The sequence below is a fragment of the Galeopterus variegatus genome, unplaced genomic scaffold (assembly GCF_000696425.1).
Source record: "Galeopterus variegatus unplaced genomic scaffold, G_variegatus-3.0.2 Scaffold199, whole genome shotgun sequence".
NCBI lineage: Eukaryota > Metazoa > Chordata > Mammalia > Dermoptera > Cynocephalidae > Galeopterus > Galeopterus variegatus.
The window spans coordinates 843,168-862,794 of record NW_007726310.1 but is presented as its reverse complement, the minus strand read 5'-3'; the positions used below and the strand labels follow the sequence as shown (position 1 = coordinate 862,794).

Sequence of the window (19,627 nt, the reverse complement as noted above, 5' to 3'; positions counted from 1 at the left end):
TGTAGAAGGGTTCCCCCTTTCTCCACATCTTTGCCAGCATTTGTTATTCTGTCTTTTTGAGATCAGACAGTTTTTCAAGAAGATAAACAATATAGACAAACCATTAGCTAGGCTATCTAAAAAAAGAAGAGAGAAGACCCACACAAAAAAAATTAGAAATGAAAAAGAAGACATTACAACTGGTACCACAGATATACTAAGAATCATTAGAGACCATTATAAACAACTATACGCCAACAAATTTGAAAACCTGGAGAAAATGGATAAATTTCTGGAAACATACAAACTACCAAGACTGAACCAAGAAGACATAGAAAACCTGAACAGACCAATAAGGAGCAACAAGAATGAGGCACTAATCAGCAGTATCCCAACAAAGAAAAGCCCAAGACTGGATGGCTTCACTGCTGAATTCTACCAAGCCTTTAAAAAGGAATTGGTACCAATTCTCTTCAAACTATTCCAAAAAATTGAATCAGAAGTCATTCTCCCAAATTCATTCTATGAGGACAGCATCAATTACCTGATACCAAAACCAGACAAAAACACAACAAAAAAAGAAAACTATAGGTCAACATCTTTGATGAACATAAACACAAAAATCCTCAACAAAATACTAGCAAATAAAATACAGCAACACATCAAAAAAATTATACACCACAATCAAGTTGGATTCATCCCAGGGATAAAAGGATGGTTCAACATATACAAGTCAATAAATGTGATACACCCCATTGACAATATCGGGGACAAAAATGATATGATTATAACAATACATGCAGAGAAAGCATCTGACATCTCAACAAAATAAAAGCCACATATGACAAACCCACTGCCAATATCATCCTGCATGGGGAACGGCTTTGAGTTCTTTTCTTAAAAATGGGAACAAGACAAGGATGCCCACACTCACTACTCCTATTTAACAAAGTACTGGAAGTACTAGCCAGAGCAATCAGGCAAGAGAAAGAAATAAAGGACATCCAGATTAGAAAAGACAAAGTCAAATTGTCCCTGTCTGCAGATGACATAATCCTATATATAGAAAAACCTAAAGACTCTACCAAAAAACTCTTAAGAGTTGATAAACAATTTCAGTAAAGCTACAAAGAAAACAAAACCAACACAAAAATCAATAGCATTTTTACACTTCAACAATGAAGTAGCAGAAAAAGAAATCAAGAAGGCTAGCCCATTTACAATAGTCACTAAAAAAATTAAATACCTAGGAATAAATTTAACCAAGGAGGTGAAAGATCTCTATGATGAGAACTATAAATCATTGTTGAAAGAAATTAAAGGGGACACAAAAAAATGGAAAGACATTCCATGCTTTTGGACTGGAAGAATTAACATCGTGAAAATGTCCATACTACCCAGAGTGTTGAACTTTCAAAAGGAGAGAACAGAATTGAGGCTACCAGAGGTGGGAAAGGGGAGGAAGAGAAATTGGCAAAAGGCCACAAAAAATGATTACTTTGTGTAATGCTGAATATACTAATTATCCCAATTTGAGCATCACATATTGCACACTGGTACTGATATTCAATGCTGAATCCACAGACATGTACAATCAATTATGTTTTATAAATTAAAAATAAATAAATAAAAAAAATGAAACTACTGAAAGTAAAAGAGAAAAAAATAGTGCTCCATACAGGCCAACTGCCCCCCCAATTTTTAAAAATAAATAAGTAGAAAAAAAAATCTGCCAAAAGAACCGCCCAAAAACTGAAACTTGAAATTAAAAAAAAAATTAGCCAAAATAAAGTCATCTTTGTACTTACAAGGGTAATCTTTAATTATTTGAAAAATGGATCTATATGACATGTCTTGTTCTCAGCTAAATGAAGTGTCCCTGTATTACCTAGGAAGTGTGCCAGGTGGAGCTCCACAAATGCCACTACCACAGGGCGTCTGCAGTATGTGAGGACCAGAGGACATCGTCCAATATGGCACACATGCAGGGATAGGAATAACACTGCAAGAAAGGAGAGCTCAAGAAAGAGTTTACTGGAATGCTACTTAAAGTAACTATTTTATCAGGGTATTAATTACCTTCCGAGAAAATTTAGATTAGAAAATTATTTTAACACTGAAGAAAAAAACTTAAGGTGCTTGAATAGGAACGGAAAGCCAAAGCCAAAATGTCTTACGGGTCTCTCTATCAGGTCAATGCACGGCTGCAGATCTAATCCAAAATCGATGAAGTTCCACTCGATGCCTTCGCGCTGGTACTCCTCTTGCTCTAGGATAAACATGGTGTGGTTGAACAGCTGCTGCAGCTTCTCATTGGTGTAATTGATACAAAGTTGTTCAAAAGAGTTCAGCTACAAAAAATAATTTTCCAAACATGGAAAGGGGGAGGGAAAATAGGAATAATTAGCCATCTAGTTACCAAAAAAATTCATTCAAAATTATTAATTAGGTTATCAACTACATTATTGATTCTAATGACATTAACTAAACAAAGAGGTCTCAACCTCTGTCTCTCCCTCACATACAGTCACACACCTTAAGTCTTTTTGAAACGTAAAGTGGAAGAACAACATACGGCCATGTCACATTGCTGAACTGCCAAAATGAGAAAATAAGGAACTTAGCATGCTAATTGAATGTTCTACAAAGCGAACAACTCAGTTCTTATTAATGAATGGTTAAGGAATAGAAATGAAGAAATAAATGAGAAGAAAAAAGGCGAAAAACAGAGACTTCGGAAGGCCAGAGGCAAAGTGAGGTGAGCGAGCACGCCTGTGAGGTGGGAGGGGATTCGCCTGGTTCTGTCCCTTCCTGCTCCTCACTGAGCTGTGGGCTCCAGAGCGAGGCAAGAAAAGAACCATCCTTCACAGTAAAGTTGCTGTTGGGAGCTCAGCCCTGCCCGACAAGTGCAAGGCTCTGCTGCTTCTCTGTGCATTCCCTGCTCTTCCCAAATGTTTGAACTCTGCCAGTATCAAAAGTGATACTGCACTGCTCTCATAACGTGCATTTGAGCATTTTTTTCATGTGTTACAGCCGTTCTGTTCCGTTCCTGTGAACTCTGTCCATGTTTCTATTGTGGTGTTGACTGGAGGAATGGGCAGATGGATGAAATCACATGTAATTCTCTTGAAGTAATCATCCTAACACTGCAAGTACTTATCCTTTTTCCTGCCTCCACACTGTTGACATGAGTAGCATGTGCCCATAAATAACCTTTTTCATTGTAAAAAGTGACTTTCAATTAGAGAGGTTTTAATCAATCTCCAAGGAACAGATTTACAGTCTGGAAAAGCCATTCCAATTTTCACACCCAGATGTAGCTGTTATATTTGATATTTTAGAATGAAGTCATGCTAGGAGGGCAGGGGCAGCATTTGCCTTGCTTAACACTGTATTCCTACTAACTAGCACATAAGACGAGCCACATAAATATTTACAGACTCGCCTGATTGTGCTTATCCATGTTTGTGTAAATGGATTTTGCTTTGCCTTAGGATTATGACATCTTATTGCTCTATTTATCTTGGGCTACTACTTGTAATGGTATTTTATTAAAAATTAAATTTCTACTTGTCTTCCTTATTTAAACTACCAACTACATTTTCTTTTTTTCTTTTTTTTTTTGTCTTTTTCGTGACCGGTAAGGGGATCGCAACCATTGGTGTGGTGTCGCCCACACCGCGCTCAGCCAGTGAGCCCACCAGCCATTCCTATATAGGAGTCTTTTTCATGACCGGTAAGGGGATCGCAACCGTTGGTGTGGTGTCGCCCACACCGCGCTCAGCCAGTGAGCCCACCAGCCATTCCTATATAGGATCCGAACCCGCGGTGGGAGCGTCGCTGCGCTCCCAGCGCCACACTCTCCTGAGTGCGCCACGGGGCTGGCCCCCAACTACATTTTCAAATCATTGATTTTAAATTGATAATGCATGGTATAAAATTTAAATGTACAAAGAGTTGCGTTGAAAAGTCAGTCTCACTTCAGTCCCCTACTCATTCTCCCTATAGTCAACCAGTATCACCTATTTCTTGTGATCCTTCCAGATATATTATATGCACTCATAAATGTGTGCATAACCTTGACTTTTTTTAACTTAACAATGTATGTCGGAGTCTTTCCCTATCAGTATATAAAGCTACCTCATTCTTTATAATGAATTCCTAGGATACCACTGTATGGATATATCATAATTAATAGACTAACTCCTAATGGCAGATGGACATTTAGGCTTTTTCCATTCTTTTCTTTCTCATGACAAATACTGTTCACTATAACAACTTTGTGTTTTTAGTATCTACATACATTTTTCTACTATCTGTATATTCATATGTTAAAACTATTCTTATTGAAGTTCTATAGGTTTGTAGTATGTCTTATATATTTTAATACTCTCAAATCTTTTTTTTTTTATGGCTAGCCAGTATGGGGATCTGAATATTTTCATTTCTTTTCCAGAATTTTTTTTACTGTCTACTCTTTATTTTTTATTAATTTATTTTTCAAATTAATTTTAGAAAACGGTTGCTTAGTCTCCTTCTTCCCTTAAAAATCCTATTAAGAGGTTTTAAACAAGTATGTCCAATTTATAGATGGCTTTGGGGAAGATTTACACCTTTATGAAGCCAAATTTCTCTATCAAGAACAGAATGTCTCTTTATTTGTTCAAGTCTTTTTCTGTTTTTCATAGTACCATTATAAAGTTATCATCATCTAAATCTTTCCTGTTTCTTTTAAAATTTACTTTAGGTATTTCATCTGTTTTCGTTGCAGCTGGAAATAGGTTTTTTCTTTCATTATATTTCTGATTGTTTATATAGAAGGTGACAGATTTTTTTTAATGCAATTTGTACCCAGCTAGTTTTTTATGATTTCTCAAGTTATTTACAAATCAGTACATATTAAAGCAATCTTTAAGAGTGGCAGTTCAGTACATGAAACTGCTTATCTCAGTAACAGTTCAGTTTTTATGAGGACAGACTTAAAATTTTAAAGGGGTTCATTTTAAAACAAGAAAATTCAGTACCCAATAGTGGCTAAAGTAGCACACTCATCTCAAGAAGTGTTTGATTTAATATGTGTACCTTATTATATAGTCTACCAAAGTAGAGAAAAGGATAAATTTTTAGGAGATCAAAATTTCATCAACTATATTCTGCAAAACCATAGCAGGTGTGTGACCACAAACTTTGCTACGTTGATGGTGAATAAGTGTTTGGAGACATCTAGTCAGATCAATAATAAAATACACTAAAATGTATCACTATTGTCATACCTGCAGAACATGGATCACATTATCTCTCCACATGTCCCTCTCACGCTGCCACTCCCTGACTCCCAAGCCAAGCCACCACCTTCCCACCTCTGGGCTCCAACGATGGCCTCCTCAACAGTCTCCCAACTTCTACTTTGGCCCTATATCACACTCCATGCCTCCAACTCCTTTCTCCCTCTGGTCAGCTATGTCTAGTCACACTGGCTTTCTAGCAGCTTCTCACATTTGATAAGTTCTCTCTCATACAGGACCACTGGATTTACTCTATTGTGCTAGGAAAACTTACTGAGGCTGGTGGCTTCTCATCCTGCAAATCTGCCTGTCACTACTAAAGAACGCCTGACGTGAACAGGCCTCCCCTATTCTTCCTGTCACAGCACCCTTTCACTGCATCATTCACAATTCACGGATTTAGTGGTTATCTGCCATTTATTTCGTGACTCCACTAGCATGGCAGGACTGTGCTTGCTTATTTACTGTTTTATCTCTGGGGCCTCACCCCGTACCTGGTACATAGTGAGCCTTACTATTTGTTAAAAGAATAAACAAAAAGAAGGAAGAGCAGGAAGGAGGGATAAAGAGAGGAATACCTCAAAAATTTCAAATCCAGCAATATCCAGGATTCCAATGAAAGATGCTCCCTGACGTTTGGTCCTGTCCAGAGCTTTATTGATGCGATGAACGAGCCAGCGAAAGAGCCGCTCATAGGTAGCTTTTGCTAGTGCTTCTACTGCAAAATCTGCCTGTAATTACACAACATCAACCTCCTATTCTGGAAACAATCTCAACAAAGCATTAATAGCTGTTATATGGAGTGTAATGTTATACGGTACTCAAAAAAATCTGAAATTTCATTTACTGTTTAATCATGTCTCAATTTTAAGCATAAATAGGGGGCATTATTAGTACAATTAAATGAACACTAGAGATAATTGATTTAGGGAAGATGCCCAGTAAAAACAAACTCCTCTCCATGTCCCTGGGGCTCTGAGCAGTATTATTTCCGTAGAGTTAGTTCGGTTAGTGGGCACTTTCTCATCAATCACCTACCAAACTTCTTAGTCAAAGCTAGTAATGTATTTCTTAAAATAGCCCACAATTAAATGGATAAATGCAATCCTATGCTTTTATTGTTGTACCACCCAGCACAGGGATAAGATAGCAGTGGCCCTTCTACTGGTCTGGCTCCTGAATATACAGATTTGTCTATTGGATAATCTCTCTACCTGGAGAAAACTGGAGATGATATTTCAAATTTCCTTTTTTTTTTAAATGACCTTTTGAATTTTTCTGAAAAAAGAAAAAGTAAATATAGTATAGGAAAAAAAAAATACTCAATTAGTACCAAGAAACATCCAAATAATAGAGGTGGGTTTTTTAATGACCTTTTGAATTTTTCTGAAAAAAGAAAAAGTAAATATAATATAGGAAAAAAAAAATACTCAATTAGTACCAAGAAACATCCAAATAATAGAGGTGGGTTTTTTTGTTTGTTTTTGTAGCTGGCTGATATGGGAATCTGAACCCTTGAGCTTCATGTTATAACACTGTGCTCTAACCAAATGAGCTAACTGGCCAGCCCCATATGGTTTTTATTGATTCAGTTTGTGACATGTCATGTCAATCAGAAGATCAAATGACCACAGCTTATCATTCGAACTAATCTGTAATAACAATTAATATTAAACTTACTTGTTCTTTGGTCTGGGCTTTCTGCACATAGTCTCGGCCAACCTTGATCCGGGGGGTAAGTATAGCCCGAGTAAACTCCATCACGTTCATTCCGAGAAGATGGCAGAGTTTCTGTGCAACTGAAGTGTAAAACACGCCTAAATACTACATTTCTATTTATGATTTAGTCACAGTATCGTCAATAAACACTTGAAAAACCTTAGTGATCATTAAATTGTGTTAAGAAATAAACTAAATAAAAGTCTTAAAGTTAGACAAGTTTTGGGTCTGATGAAAAATACCTTCCATTCTTTCAAATTATTAACATACTCATTTTTATGCAATAGGAGACCGCTCGTCAGCATTTGCCCACCTTTCCTTTTAGAACAGTAACCTGATCCTCTTCCATCTGTGGGTCATTTTAAGATTTCAGAGCCAAGCTATACTAATATATGCCTCACTTTAAATCTTAAATTGCTCCATTTTAAGTCATATTTCACCATGTGAAAGTCATATGGAGAACACAGGCCACATGACAACCAAACTACTTTGAATAATAGATGTCATGGTCCTGGCAGTCAAAAGCTCTAGAATGATGTGTCACGGTGTGGTCAGGAAATGGTGACCACGCTGCAGCAGGAGAGGCAGGCCCCTCAGACGTGTCACACAGAATTAAATTGTTAATGGGCCTCAAATTGGTTTCAAAAAAGAAGGACTATGTCAAGGGCAGATGATGCAACTTTATGTCAGTCTTCATTAGCCACAGTGGATTGTGGCTGTCCCCTGTGAGGCAACGTAACTTATTTGGGTAATCAAGCATTCTAGGTAATGGTGATACAGAGATTCCTCATTTCTCTTTGTCTCCAGCCCATTGGAAGCAAATCAACAGTTGACAAGGCTTGCAAACACATTTTGTTGGTTCACAATCTTTTGTTCCTGACCAGTATAAACTTAAATCCACTTTCAACATTTAAAAATGGATAGACTTCAACTAAAATCTAGATTTCCTGCTTTCTTTGAAAAATCAATTACATCCGGCAACACTGGGCCTATATTCCTAGCAAGGTAAAACTGGCTGGAACTCAGCAGCTGCAGCTCCCTTTCAGGGGAGCTGCGTACTCTGCAGCTCAGTTCTCCCTCCAACTCCTAATGCCTCCCCTATGCTAAGGCAGAGCAGCTGCTGCCACTTTTCATCCTATACCCCGTTTTCTCCCCTCATTTATAGAATCAGGTGGGTCCTTATGTAGGCATGTGAGGTTGCCTCTACTCTTGAGAGTCCCTTGGGAAATGCTTCAGAGGTGGTTTTATGCTTGCACTGTAACACATTTTTGGAGAACACAACAAACCAACAAAACAGAAATAAAAACAGTACTCATCAGTTTACCTGTATTTTCTGGCATGGAAGCTTGATCAGTATTTCTCTCCTTTTTGAAAGAAATATTTCCAAACTGTAGCACTGAAGATACTACTTTCAGCATTGCTTCATATTGATAAAAAGAAAAAGAATTAATAAAAATATTGTACCAAAAGGTGGCAGAGACATAATTCTAATTTATTTTTTGTTAAAAATTAGCTGTACAAAACTTTTCAGTAAGGTAGGTCTCAGGAATTCACAGAATTACAAGCAGTTCTTATTAGTTTTCTAATCATGTTCTAGCTTAGGTTATTTAACCCAAATTTATGTCTTATGAAAGTGAGTATCAGAATCTTAGAGAAATCAAACATACACAGAATTTCTTCATGAGAGAAGCCCATTATGTGCATTGCTTCCATGGTCTCCTGAAAGTTGTCTTTGTCCTGCTGTCCCGGAATAGGAAGATAGCCATTGGAGAGAAATCTGTAGTTATTAAATCCTTCAAGGAGCAAATCAGCTAAAAGGAAATATAGTGAAATAAAATTTAATAAATATTCATAAACAGACTAAATCACATCCACATTCAAACTGTACTGATAACACAGGAGAACAGGGGTTCACCATCCAACCCATCAGCAACACATGCTTTTTCTTTCTTTATATGTTCATGTAAATATACAAACATACAAAATTTTCCATTATCTGTACCAATAAAGGAAAATGATGATGTAAACAATACAAAAACCTCAACAGGAGTTTTTGGGACAGTGGTTGGTACAGTATTATATTTAAAATTGGACAGCTGGCAAATGATATAAGCTTTCCATGTAATTAAACTTTATCATTTTCAGATTTAAATATTTTAGCCATCTTTTGAAGGAAAGCTTTTAAACCCATATTCTACATTCCTTTCTTAGCAAATAGTTTAAAACAAACATTATGGGGTAAATATGAAAACTACCATGAACATAAGATAAAGATATGGATGTAGAAGGTATAGGATATGAACCAAGCAAGTTCCAAGACACACAAAAGCCCTGAAATGCTTTTGCCAGCCCATTTTGTTTAGTGGTTAACTTGCCTTTAGAGTGATGAGCAACATGTCATACTCTGACAGAATGTTACAATGGATACCCCCACTGACTACGTGTAATGTAGGGACCATGAATGAAAGAGAACTTCTTTGGACAAATGCGCTCTTGAGAGCAGAAAAAGGTTTCTTAGGAGCAATCAAATAGATAGGACTATTTACCCCTATAACAGATGCTTAGATGTGCCCCCAGCTTTCTTTGTAACTGGCTCTCCTGCTGTCCTGCAGAGAATTTCTGCTAATCACCCTATCCCCTATTTCTTATCTAAATCACACTTAACACTTCTACTGGGGACTGTTTTCTTTTTCTATTTCCTTTTAACACTTGGATGATATTTTTTTGATTCACTCATATTGCAGTTATTGCCAGTCTGAAACCCTGAGGGTTTTCTTCTCTTCAGCATTATATATTGCAAAATCTTGAATTTTTAGTCCCTAATTGGCAATTATTGTATTTACTTGTTGCTTAATTTTTTCCCTTGCAGGACTTTCTCTAATTAATTTTTGGGTTCAATGTTTTCACAGATGCCTGTGATTAGCCAAAGCATAGACCCCAAATGAGAAAAGTGTTACTGTATATTTGTCTACTGTAATATCTAGATTATATATATAATAATCATATAGAAACAACACTGAATTTGAGACTCAGAAGAGACTGAGAAGTGGTGCACCTTCTCTCATATATATATATGACCCAGCAAAATTCTGACCCACAGCAGAACTCTACTTTTTACCCTGTCCAACCCTAAGCTTCCAGTTCTTGTGATTCATGACAATAAATAAATAAATAAATATCCACCATAGGCTCTTCCTAGTACTACTGGAAGCATAATATACATATTCAGATGTAAATTTAGGAATAAAAATACTTTTTCTACTTTATTTTATTAAGTAAATTTATTTTTTCTTACTTTTATATTTATAAATGCTGAAACAGAACTGTACATATATGCATCATTTGTCTTCTAATTTAAAATTAAAAAAAAAAACCACAAAAGATAATATAACAACACCCACATACCTGCCACTTAAAGTACTAACCCCATGGCATGTAAGTTCAATTTCATTTTCATTTTCACAATTTAACCAGCTAGAAATCTGGTGTATGTGTATAAAACTGCTGTTTCCCAAAACTGTTCTCTTTCAAAAAATTTTAATATTAAAAAGGATATTCAAATGAATACAAAATAGTAGAAAACTTTGTGACTTACACTTTAGGTGTTCTCCCGCTCCAGATAACAACTGGTAAAAGATGTGAAAAGTACGCTCATCTTTTGCTTGACGAACAGCACGAGACTTTTCCAGAAGGTCTGAGCAAAGATGGTTAAGGACTAAATTATTTAAAAGGGGGTATTCTTTCAGTGTCTACACTTTTAATTTCTAAAACATTTTTTTCTCTGATAGATATATAACAACTATTCTGCAATGAATTATTGTGTTTCATATGTGAAAAAAGAAAAAATATGCAATTTAAGTTACTCACACTAATACTCTGAAATCACTGGACTGGGAGGGGATTTAAAAACTATATGAGGCTTCTCTCACTCCACCCCACCCTACCTCTAACTTGGATTATATTCACAGAACACAGAACTATAAGAAGCTACTAAAAATGAAGTACAGCTGTTAAAGGCAGGAGAAGCCCTATAACACCAGAATTATCACAATTTTACAAATAAGGAAACCAAGGCACAGAGAAATTGGTCAAAATAACATAGCTAAGTAGGTGTAGAGCTAGGAATCAAAACTTGGTCTGAGTCTATAGCCATCCTGAAAAAAAAAAAGAAAGGAAAAAAAAACTTGGTTTGACCCAAAATTTACAAGCTTGGTCACCATGTTACCATGAGAGTCCCCTTTATGGAAAGCCTCACATATATTAGGCGCTAGCCTGTTACATTTCAGCACCTCACAGAACTTTTCCAAATGCCTTGAGACACCCATGATTAGATTAACCACTGGCCTTCCCTTCGCTGCCCTGAAGAACCACTGCGGCCAGCCTGTAGCTCCCTACCCTGCCTGGGCTTCCCAGAGGGCAAGCAGCTCAGTCACAACCAGCTCCAGTGTATTTGGGGCTCAGATCTGAGACTGGTTTATAGTGTCTTGATGCACCTGGAGTGTCAATGCATCAATGTCACACTGGGTTCTCATAGAATCTGTCTCACTGCTTTGGAAGATGATTGCCTCTTTTGAGGTAAACCTTCCCTGGGGCCACCAAAATGAATTAATTCTGTATGTGCCACACAGCTTAAATTTTAAATCAGACTATCCCAAATACATCCTCCATGTCTGATGAAAAATACATGCATATGAATGATGCTATAACAAACTAATGTGAAGAAACTTAAACTGTAGATTCATTCCCCTGTCATTTTCAGGTGTGTCTGTTTTTTTCTGGCTCTGCGCATAATTAGAGACATAAAATACTATTCTTAACAGGAAAATTTTGATCTATCTCTCAGGTATATTTTTATCACTGGAGATTATTCTAACAAGTATCAGCGAATTGTCATCTGTATCCCTTTCTAACTGACACTATCATTTAGAATCATTTCTATTTTACTATATCACTAATCAAACTTGCTTTATATATACTTCTCATTTCTTAAGGTCATTCTATGCATGTGACATTTCTTAGGACTAGTCTATGTATATTACATCTTATTTTTTCCTCTAGCTTTATTCTACCTAACACTAACTGAAACTACTTTAACTCTGCAGTTTTATATGGCTTATTTCAAAGAGTACATGCTCGTCCTGCTAATATCAGAAGTAGATGGTAGGGGCCGAGCCCGTGGCGCACTCGGGAGAGTGCAGCGCTGGGAGCGCAGCAGTGCTCCCCCCACCCCACGGGTTCGGATCCTATATAGGGATGACCGGTGCGCTCACAGCGCTCACTGGCTGAGCACGGCCGGTCTCAAAAAGGACAAAAAAAAAAAAAAAAGAAGTAGATGGTAGAAAATGCACCAACACCACAACAGCAGAAGAGCAGTTGCATGCAACATTCATCTGAATGTCCCATGCCACACACACAGTGTAGGACTGTCTACTTCCCAGCCATATCAGTAGGTGATGGCCTGGTTTTAAAAACACAACATCAACAACAAAACACACTTTGGAGTTAATATTCAGTAGCTGAAAAGTCACAGTGTCTCTGGATAATGGGAGTGATATCACAGAGAGTTGCCACGAGGTTGTAGGAAGCCTAAATCATTATTTTGGATCACGCAATTTATAAAAAAGGATACATGTTTCAATATTGGCCCCAACAATATAGCCAGTTACGTCAAAGTTGATCCGAATAAACTTGCCCTAAAAAAAATAAAAAGAGAAAATTGAAAGTAAATAAGAACACAGAGGATCAGACATTACAATAAAATAATAGGACAACATACATCCTGTCAAACATCCATGAATTGGTTACAAAAACGGATCTTATATATTGCCTAAAATAGAAAGAAAGAAAAGCTTCAACAAATTCAAGGAAGTAAGAAATAGGACAGGCTAACTTCCTGGACTACAATATAATAAAATTAGAAATTATTAGCAAAAGGAAAATAAAACCCCAGTCATTTAGAATTTTTAAAAAGCTTTTCTAAATAATCTGAGATATGAGAGATCTTTATAGGAACACTACATCCAGCCCTATACTGACAGATTTGAAAATCTGAATGATATAGATGACTTCCTAGGAAAATAGAAATCCACTCAAGAAAAGGTAAGAGAAACTTGAACAGACCATAAACATAAAAAATAATGAAACAGAATTACTTCTTTAAAAAGGCTGGACTGATTTTATGAAACAGTTTTATGAACTTCTAAGGAATATTTGATTACCTTACTATATAATGGTTTTAGGAAAAGAGAAAATAGTGATTGTTTCAAAATTCACTTTATAAAGTTATCATAACATTGAGTATCAAAACTGGTAAAGAGGGCACAAAGAAGGGAAAGCAAAATAAAAGCAAATATGGTTAAATCTTACTTATAAATATAGATAGAAAAGGCCAAATTAAACACTTTGCAAAACAAAGAAACAAACTATGATTAAGAATGGCTTATTCTAGGACTGCTAAGAACTGATACTAGTAACATGCTACTATTATTCATCACACAAATAGAGAGCTTCCTTTGAGGAAACTGATAAGCTGATTCTAAAATTTATTGGGAAATGGAAAGGACCTAGAATAGTTACAATAATTTTGAGAAAAAGGACCACAGAGCTGGAGGATTCACATGACTCAATTTCAAAGAGCTATAAATTTATTAGGATAGTGTGGTATGGGTATAAGGGTAGAGATACAGATAAACAGAACAGAATAAAGTCCAGAAATAGACCACGCATGTAAGGTCAACTGATTTTTTTGGGGGAGGGGGGTGGCTGGCTGGTGTGGGAAACTGTGATTTTTAATAAAGGTGCCAAGGTAATTTAATAGGAAAAGGACAGTCTTTACAATAAATGGTGCTTGAAAAATATGCAAAAAACCCCAAAATATAAAGAACATAGGACCTTACCTCCCACCATATATAAAAATTAACTCAAAACAGATCATAGACCTAAATATATAGTTTAGAACTGTAAAAGTTCTCAAAGAAAGCAGGAAAAAATCTTATGACCTTAAGTTAGACAGGATTTCTTAGATAAAATGTAAAAAGCATGAACCATAAAATAAAAAAATTGATAAATTAGATTTTACCAAACCTCTGTTCTTCAAAAGACACCACACAGAAAATAAAAACAGAAGCCACAGACTGGTAGAGAATATTTGCAAACACACATATGAGAAAGGACTTCTTCTCAGAATATATAAAGAACTCTTACAACTCAACAGTAAGACAAACAACCCAGTAAAAAATTGGGTAAAAGATGTGAACAGACATTTGATCAAAGAAGATAAATGAATGGTCAATAAGTATATGAAAAGATGCTCAATATCATTAGTTATTAGGAAAATCCAAATTAAAACAGCCACAATGATCTACCACTAACATACCCAGTAGAATGGCTACTTAAGAAAGACCAGCAAGGATACAGAACAAGTAGAACTGTCACACAATCCTTGTGAGAATGCAAAACGGTATAGCCACTCGAGAAAACAGTATGCCAGTTTCTTATAAAATTGAACACAGAGTTACCATGTATGATCTAGCAATCCCACTTCTAGGCAGTAACCCAAGAGAAATAAATGCACATGTCTACACAGACTTGCACATGAACGTTCATAGCCACTTTATTCTTAGTAGCCCCAAACTGGAAACAACCTAAATGTCCACCAACTGGTGAATGGATAAAGAAACTGTGTTATATTTATACAATGGAATACTATATATACAATGGAATACTACTGAGCAATGAAAAGGAACCAGTGATACACCCAACAACATAGATGGACCTAAAAAGCATTATGCTGTGTGAAAAAAGCTAGATGTGAAACACTACTGTATCATATGATTCCATTTACTTGACACTGCAGTGAAAACAAAACTATAGGGACAGAAAAAAATCAGTGGTTTCAGGGTAAAATAAGGGCAAAAAGAAGCCTTCTGGAGTAAGGGAAGTATTCTATCTCTAGATCACGGTGCTAGCTATACCACATACATTTGTCTAAACTCATTGAAATGTACACTTTTCAGTAAATTCCATCATGTGCAAAAAATTTGAAAAACAATTACAGGAGAGATCGTAGGGCCTCCAAGATAAATGCCAATTTAAAAAATATAATTCAATTAGAGTGCAACCTTACAACATCACAGGTTCGGATCCCCATACTGGCCAGCAACCCCCCCCCCAAAAAAAATTTACACACACACACACACAATTCAGCATCTATTCCTTATATTTACTATAAACATACTAAATTAAACATGTTCCTTCCTTATTAAAGTGAAAACTGTTAGATTTACATTCTTCTATTTACATGTCAGTATGCCCATTCTTTTACCTCCTACCTTAGGGCCCCTCTCACCTTTCCAAAGCATTATCTTTTTCAGTTTGTAAATATTTACCTTAAGTAGAAAAAATGAGTAGTCAGTTTGGGGATGGTACCACAGAAATTTTTGAACTACATTTTATTGTATATAAATTAAACTTCAATAATTGATTTTTAAAAAAGAAAAAAAGGAATCATTTCTTAAAATCAATAATCCATTATATTTTTGCTAACTATCGTGAGCATTCATTGAGAACTAACCCAATTTCCCCATTTAAAAAAACCCAAACTAAACCAGGCAAACAAGATGAAAATAGAATTTATGTGCAGAACTTGGGGGGGAAATCGCTGTGAATAATACTGATTTCCTTCTTGAGGAAGAACAAACCATCATCAGTTTACACAAGTAAGTTCTGTCTTAAGTATATATCTAGGAGCTCCTTTACCACTCCTCTTGCTTCTCCTTCATCATTTCCAAGTGTCCTTCTACCTTTGCCCCCACCAGAATATACATATTCTATTTCATGTTATCTAAAAGTCCTGCTCTGTGCTAAGAAATGCATGGCACGATTGATACACCCCAGGTACCATGCCATCATATAACAAATGTGCATTTCATTAAGTCTACTCCTGATGCCACTAAACCCCAAAGTGTTCAACGGTGGGAGATATAAGCATGATTACTGCAGGAAGCAAAGGCATTTTGTGACAAATAGACTCTTACCAACTCTTACGCAGTCATGTACAAAAAGCCACTCACTCTACATAATACACTATCAAAACAAACAGTGAAACGGCAAATACTCTGCATACGGGTCTCATGAATATGAGTGAGTGTGTGAACAACAAAACAGAGTACATGAAATTGGGACTTCCCTGGCAATTAGGATAGTATCAGTCACCAACACCTGCAATGCCCTCCAGCCTAGATGTTGGTCTTATGTCACCAAACTTAACGAGGTAATGATTTAAATTCCACTGGAGACTACTATACAAATCCATTATTCCAAGGCTGCTTGACTATCAGTAGTGAGCAATTAGTATTTTTCTTCTGTAGACCACTTGTTAATTAAGTCACATAATAAAAATGACAATTTGTTTGCTTGTTTGGTTAGTTTTGTTTTATGGGTGGAACAGAAAGTTTTGTTTGGATTTTTTCTTAAATGGGAGAAAAATTTTCCTTCTTTGTGGGACAGGCTCTTCATAGAAATACTACACCATATAAATACTGCATTTATTTATATGACATCATATAAATACTACATTAAACAAATAACCACTACACCATATAAATACTGCACCATATAAATACTGCATTTATTTATATGACATCATATAAATACTACATTAAACAAATAACCACTTTACACAAATAATATAATTAGGGCCTTGAGAGATGCTGACCTAATAATGCCCCTCCCCATCCCAAACTTAAGCAGAACTCTTTCAACACCTGGACAATAATGTGGTATGTGTGCTTCCACACAGAGCTGAGAGGTGCCACAGAACACAGAGGAAGGAGAGAAGGCTTCACAGAAATAGTGCCATCTGAGCTGAGCAGTCTTACAGTTGGTCAAGTATATTAGTTACTTCAAGCTCAATAGTAATTTAAAGAGAGGTTCTGTGCTTATTTTTAAGTTGTCTTGAAGTATAACTACTACAAAGAGTAGTAGTAGTAAAGTCTTTGAAACACTGCAATCGGATTTCACCTTCTAAGTTGTAAGGAAAACTATGTCCAATATTTTTAAGAGATACAACATACAACATTCTAGGCTAACAGTTATTCAAAGTAGCAACTATAGGCATCTTTTCTCTCTTCTGCCAATAGGTTCTCAAATACTATTGCCTTGCATTGTCAGAATGCAATATTTGAATATTTAAAACCTTTGACAGCTGTTATTTTGTTAAAGAGAGTTTGTCATTGTAAAACATTTTCATTTTTAGATTTACAAGCACCAATTAGAATGGTCAATCCAGTGAATTTTTTCATTTCTACATCATCTATTTCCTTCTAATAACTTTCATATACACACCTGCCTTCAGCATTTGTCCACTTATGAACCATGTAATAAAATACATTTTGGTATACAACGTCATATAAGATGAAAAAATACTGTCACACATCCTTTTAGCAAAATAGGTGGTCTAGAATTCTTGTTGCAAGATATTGAATAAGGAAGTCCTTCCTAGTGAATAACTAATTGGATGCTAATGCCATGTTTCCTTTCTGTCTTTGGAAATATATATTATTATTTGAGAAAATTGTAGGCTATCATCTGAAGATTCAATCAGAGATTTTGCTGATTTCACCACCACCTTTAAAGTCTACACTGTTATCTGCCTCTTTGCATTCATCTTCTGATTTGTCCAATATTTTCCTTTGTCAAATTTCACTTCCTTGCCATTATGGGTAGAAAATGAAAACTTCTGATTTTTCAACTGTGTTCACAGAAAGCTAAAAGTAGACTACAAAGATGATGTCTTTAGTCTTATTTTGTACCTTCTGGAAAGATAATACAATATTTTGGGACATAAAATAAGCAAGTAGTTATTGTAGCATCCTTCTAGGCAATTCTATTATTCTTATTATTTTAATCTTTATTTAGCATAGTTAGGAATAAATGATGAATAACGATGAACCAGGGTGATAAAATAGCAAAATGTTTCAAGATATAGGAAAAATAAGATCACTAATATTCCACAATGTATCTTAGATTTATAAAATAGTTCAGTGAATCCATATGGTAATTACAAGAGATAATACATTTTATTCTGAGATAATACATTTTATTCTATTTTAAAAACAAGTAAATTTTGTCTTTGTTTTTTGGAAGACCCCTAAGGTGATGAACCAATTTCTAGGGTGATAAAATAGCAAAATGTTTCAAGATATAGGATAAATAAGATCACTAATATTCCACAATGTATCTTAGATTTATAAAATAGTTCAGTGAATCCATCGATGAACCAGGGTGATAAAATAGCAAAATGTTTCAAGATATAGGAAAAATAAGATCACTAATATTCCACAATGTATCTTAGATTTATAAAATAGTTCAGTGAATCCATATGGTAATTACAAGAGATAATACATTTTATTCTGAGATAATACATTTTATTCTATTTTAAAAACAAGTAAATTTTGTCTTTGTTTTTTGGAAGACCCCTAAGGAAGAATAAAAACTATCAGTCCTTACGACTAGTTAGAACTGTTCAAAAAAGAAAACTGAAAACTAAAATTGGGTCCTGATGTTATACTGGCATTAAAATTCTTTATAAATTTTTAACAGCTGTGTTATCTATATAATATCTTATTGGTTTAATAAAAAATTGCTATTTTAAGAGACAGCAGTGAAAAGACAATGTTATTATTCCAAAGTTACAAAGGACACATTGCCAACATAACTGCCCAAACGAATACTTTCTCAAACTTCTAATTTTAACACTGCAGAAAGGTTAATCAAAATCATATGGTATCACTTATTTCTTTCTTAAGAAAATATTTCACTTAAAAAATTCATTATATCCAATAATACAAATTTTTAGCTTTCATCAACATGTCTGTTTAACTTCTTTATTAAGTATGTGTCACCATGATGTTTAAGCTTTCAACTCCTTATACTCTTTCCTATTCCTTTTGCTTTACTATGTCAGATAAATTAGAAGTTCAAAAGTCATCAAACAAAAGAAATTATTTGGGCAATAAGAGAAAAGTTATTATGCAGATAACTTTCAACTCTAACTTTGAAATCTAAACTTAAACATTATCCATTTTATATTTAATAATATTATTTTTCTCTTACTTCATAGGAGATTATAAAATAGGAAAAGACATTAGGTTCAAAGGAAAAATAGAGGAAAATTAAGGTTTGTGCCTCCTGAACAGGTAACCTATATGGAAAGGTTCCAAAATAATTTAGATATGTAGTCAACATGGATAAATAAGCAAAGTCACCAACAAGCAATAGTCTCATTTCGTCATCAGTTCCCTAGCCAAATTTCCTTTTCATAACTGGGGCCCACAGTTGCTCTAGCCATTACAGAGTGCCAGGGAAATACCTTTTCGCTACATGAAAAGGGCCACGGGAAGAGTAATGCAAGGAGATACAATGAGGAAAGAGATGGGGCTGCAGAGGCCTGAAGTGTAGGGATGCAGTGTAGGGTGAATTTGGGTGTCTCCTGCCCCTGCTTCTTCTCTACGTACCCTCCCAAAACTAGTATCTCTCAAAACAATATATACAGTAAGTAATAACTCCTGATTATAAGGGAAAGCTTATTCTACAAGGGTCTTCAAAAAGTTCATGGAAAGGGGCCAGCCCGTGGCTCACTCGGG

The 19,627-nt window shown here is 35.5% G+C and overlaps 1 protein-coding gene across 2 annotated transcripts in view; it reads right to left on the bottom strand.

Moving 5' to 3' along the window:
- MYH10 (myosin, heavy chain 10, non-muscle) overlaps positions 1-19,627 on the bottom strand; it is an 83,861-nt gene that overhangs the window by 6,859 nt on the left and 57,375 nt on the right. For both annotated transcript variants that reach the window (XM_008565465.1, XM_008565466.1), the window contains exons 8-14: positions 12,613-12,676; positions 10,579-10,677; positions 8,651-8,794; positions 8,308-8,403; positions 6,945-7,063; positions 5,843-5,995; positions 2,157-2,330 (exon numbers count right to left, since the gene is read on the bottom strand). In XM_008565465.1, coding sequence (XP_008563687.1) covers positions 2,157-2,330; positions 5,843-5,995; positions 6,945-7,063; positions 8,308-8,403; positions 8,651-8,794; positions 10,579-10,677; positions 12,613-12,676 — 849 coding nt within the window. The remainder of the gene's footprint in view (positions 1-2,156; positions 2,331-5,842; positions 5,996-6,944; positions 7,064-8,307; positions 8,404-8,650; positions 8,795-10,578; positions 10,678-12,612; positions 12,677-19,627) is intronic.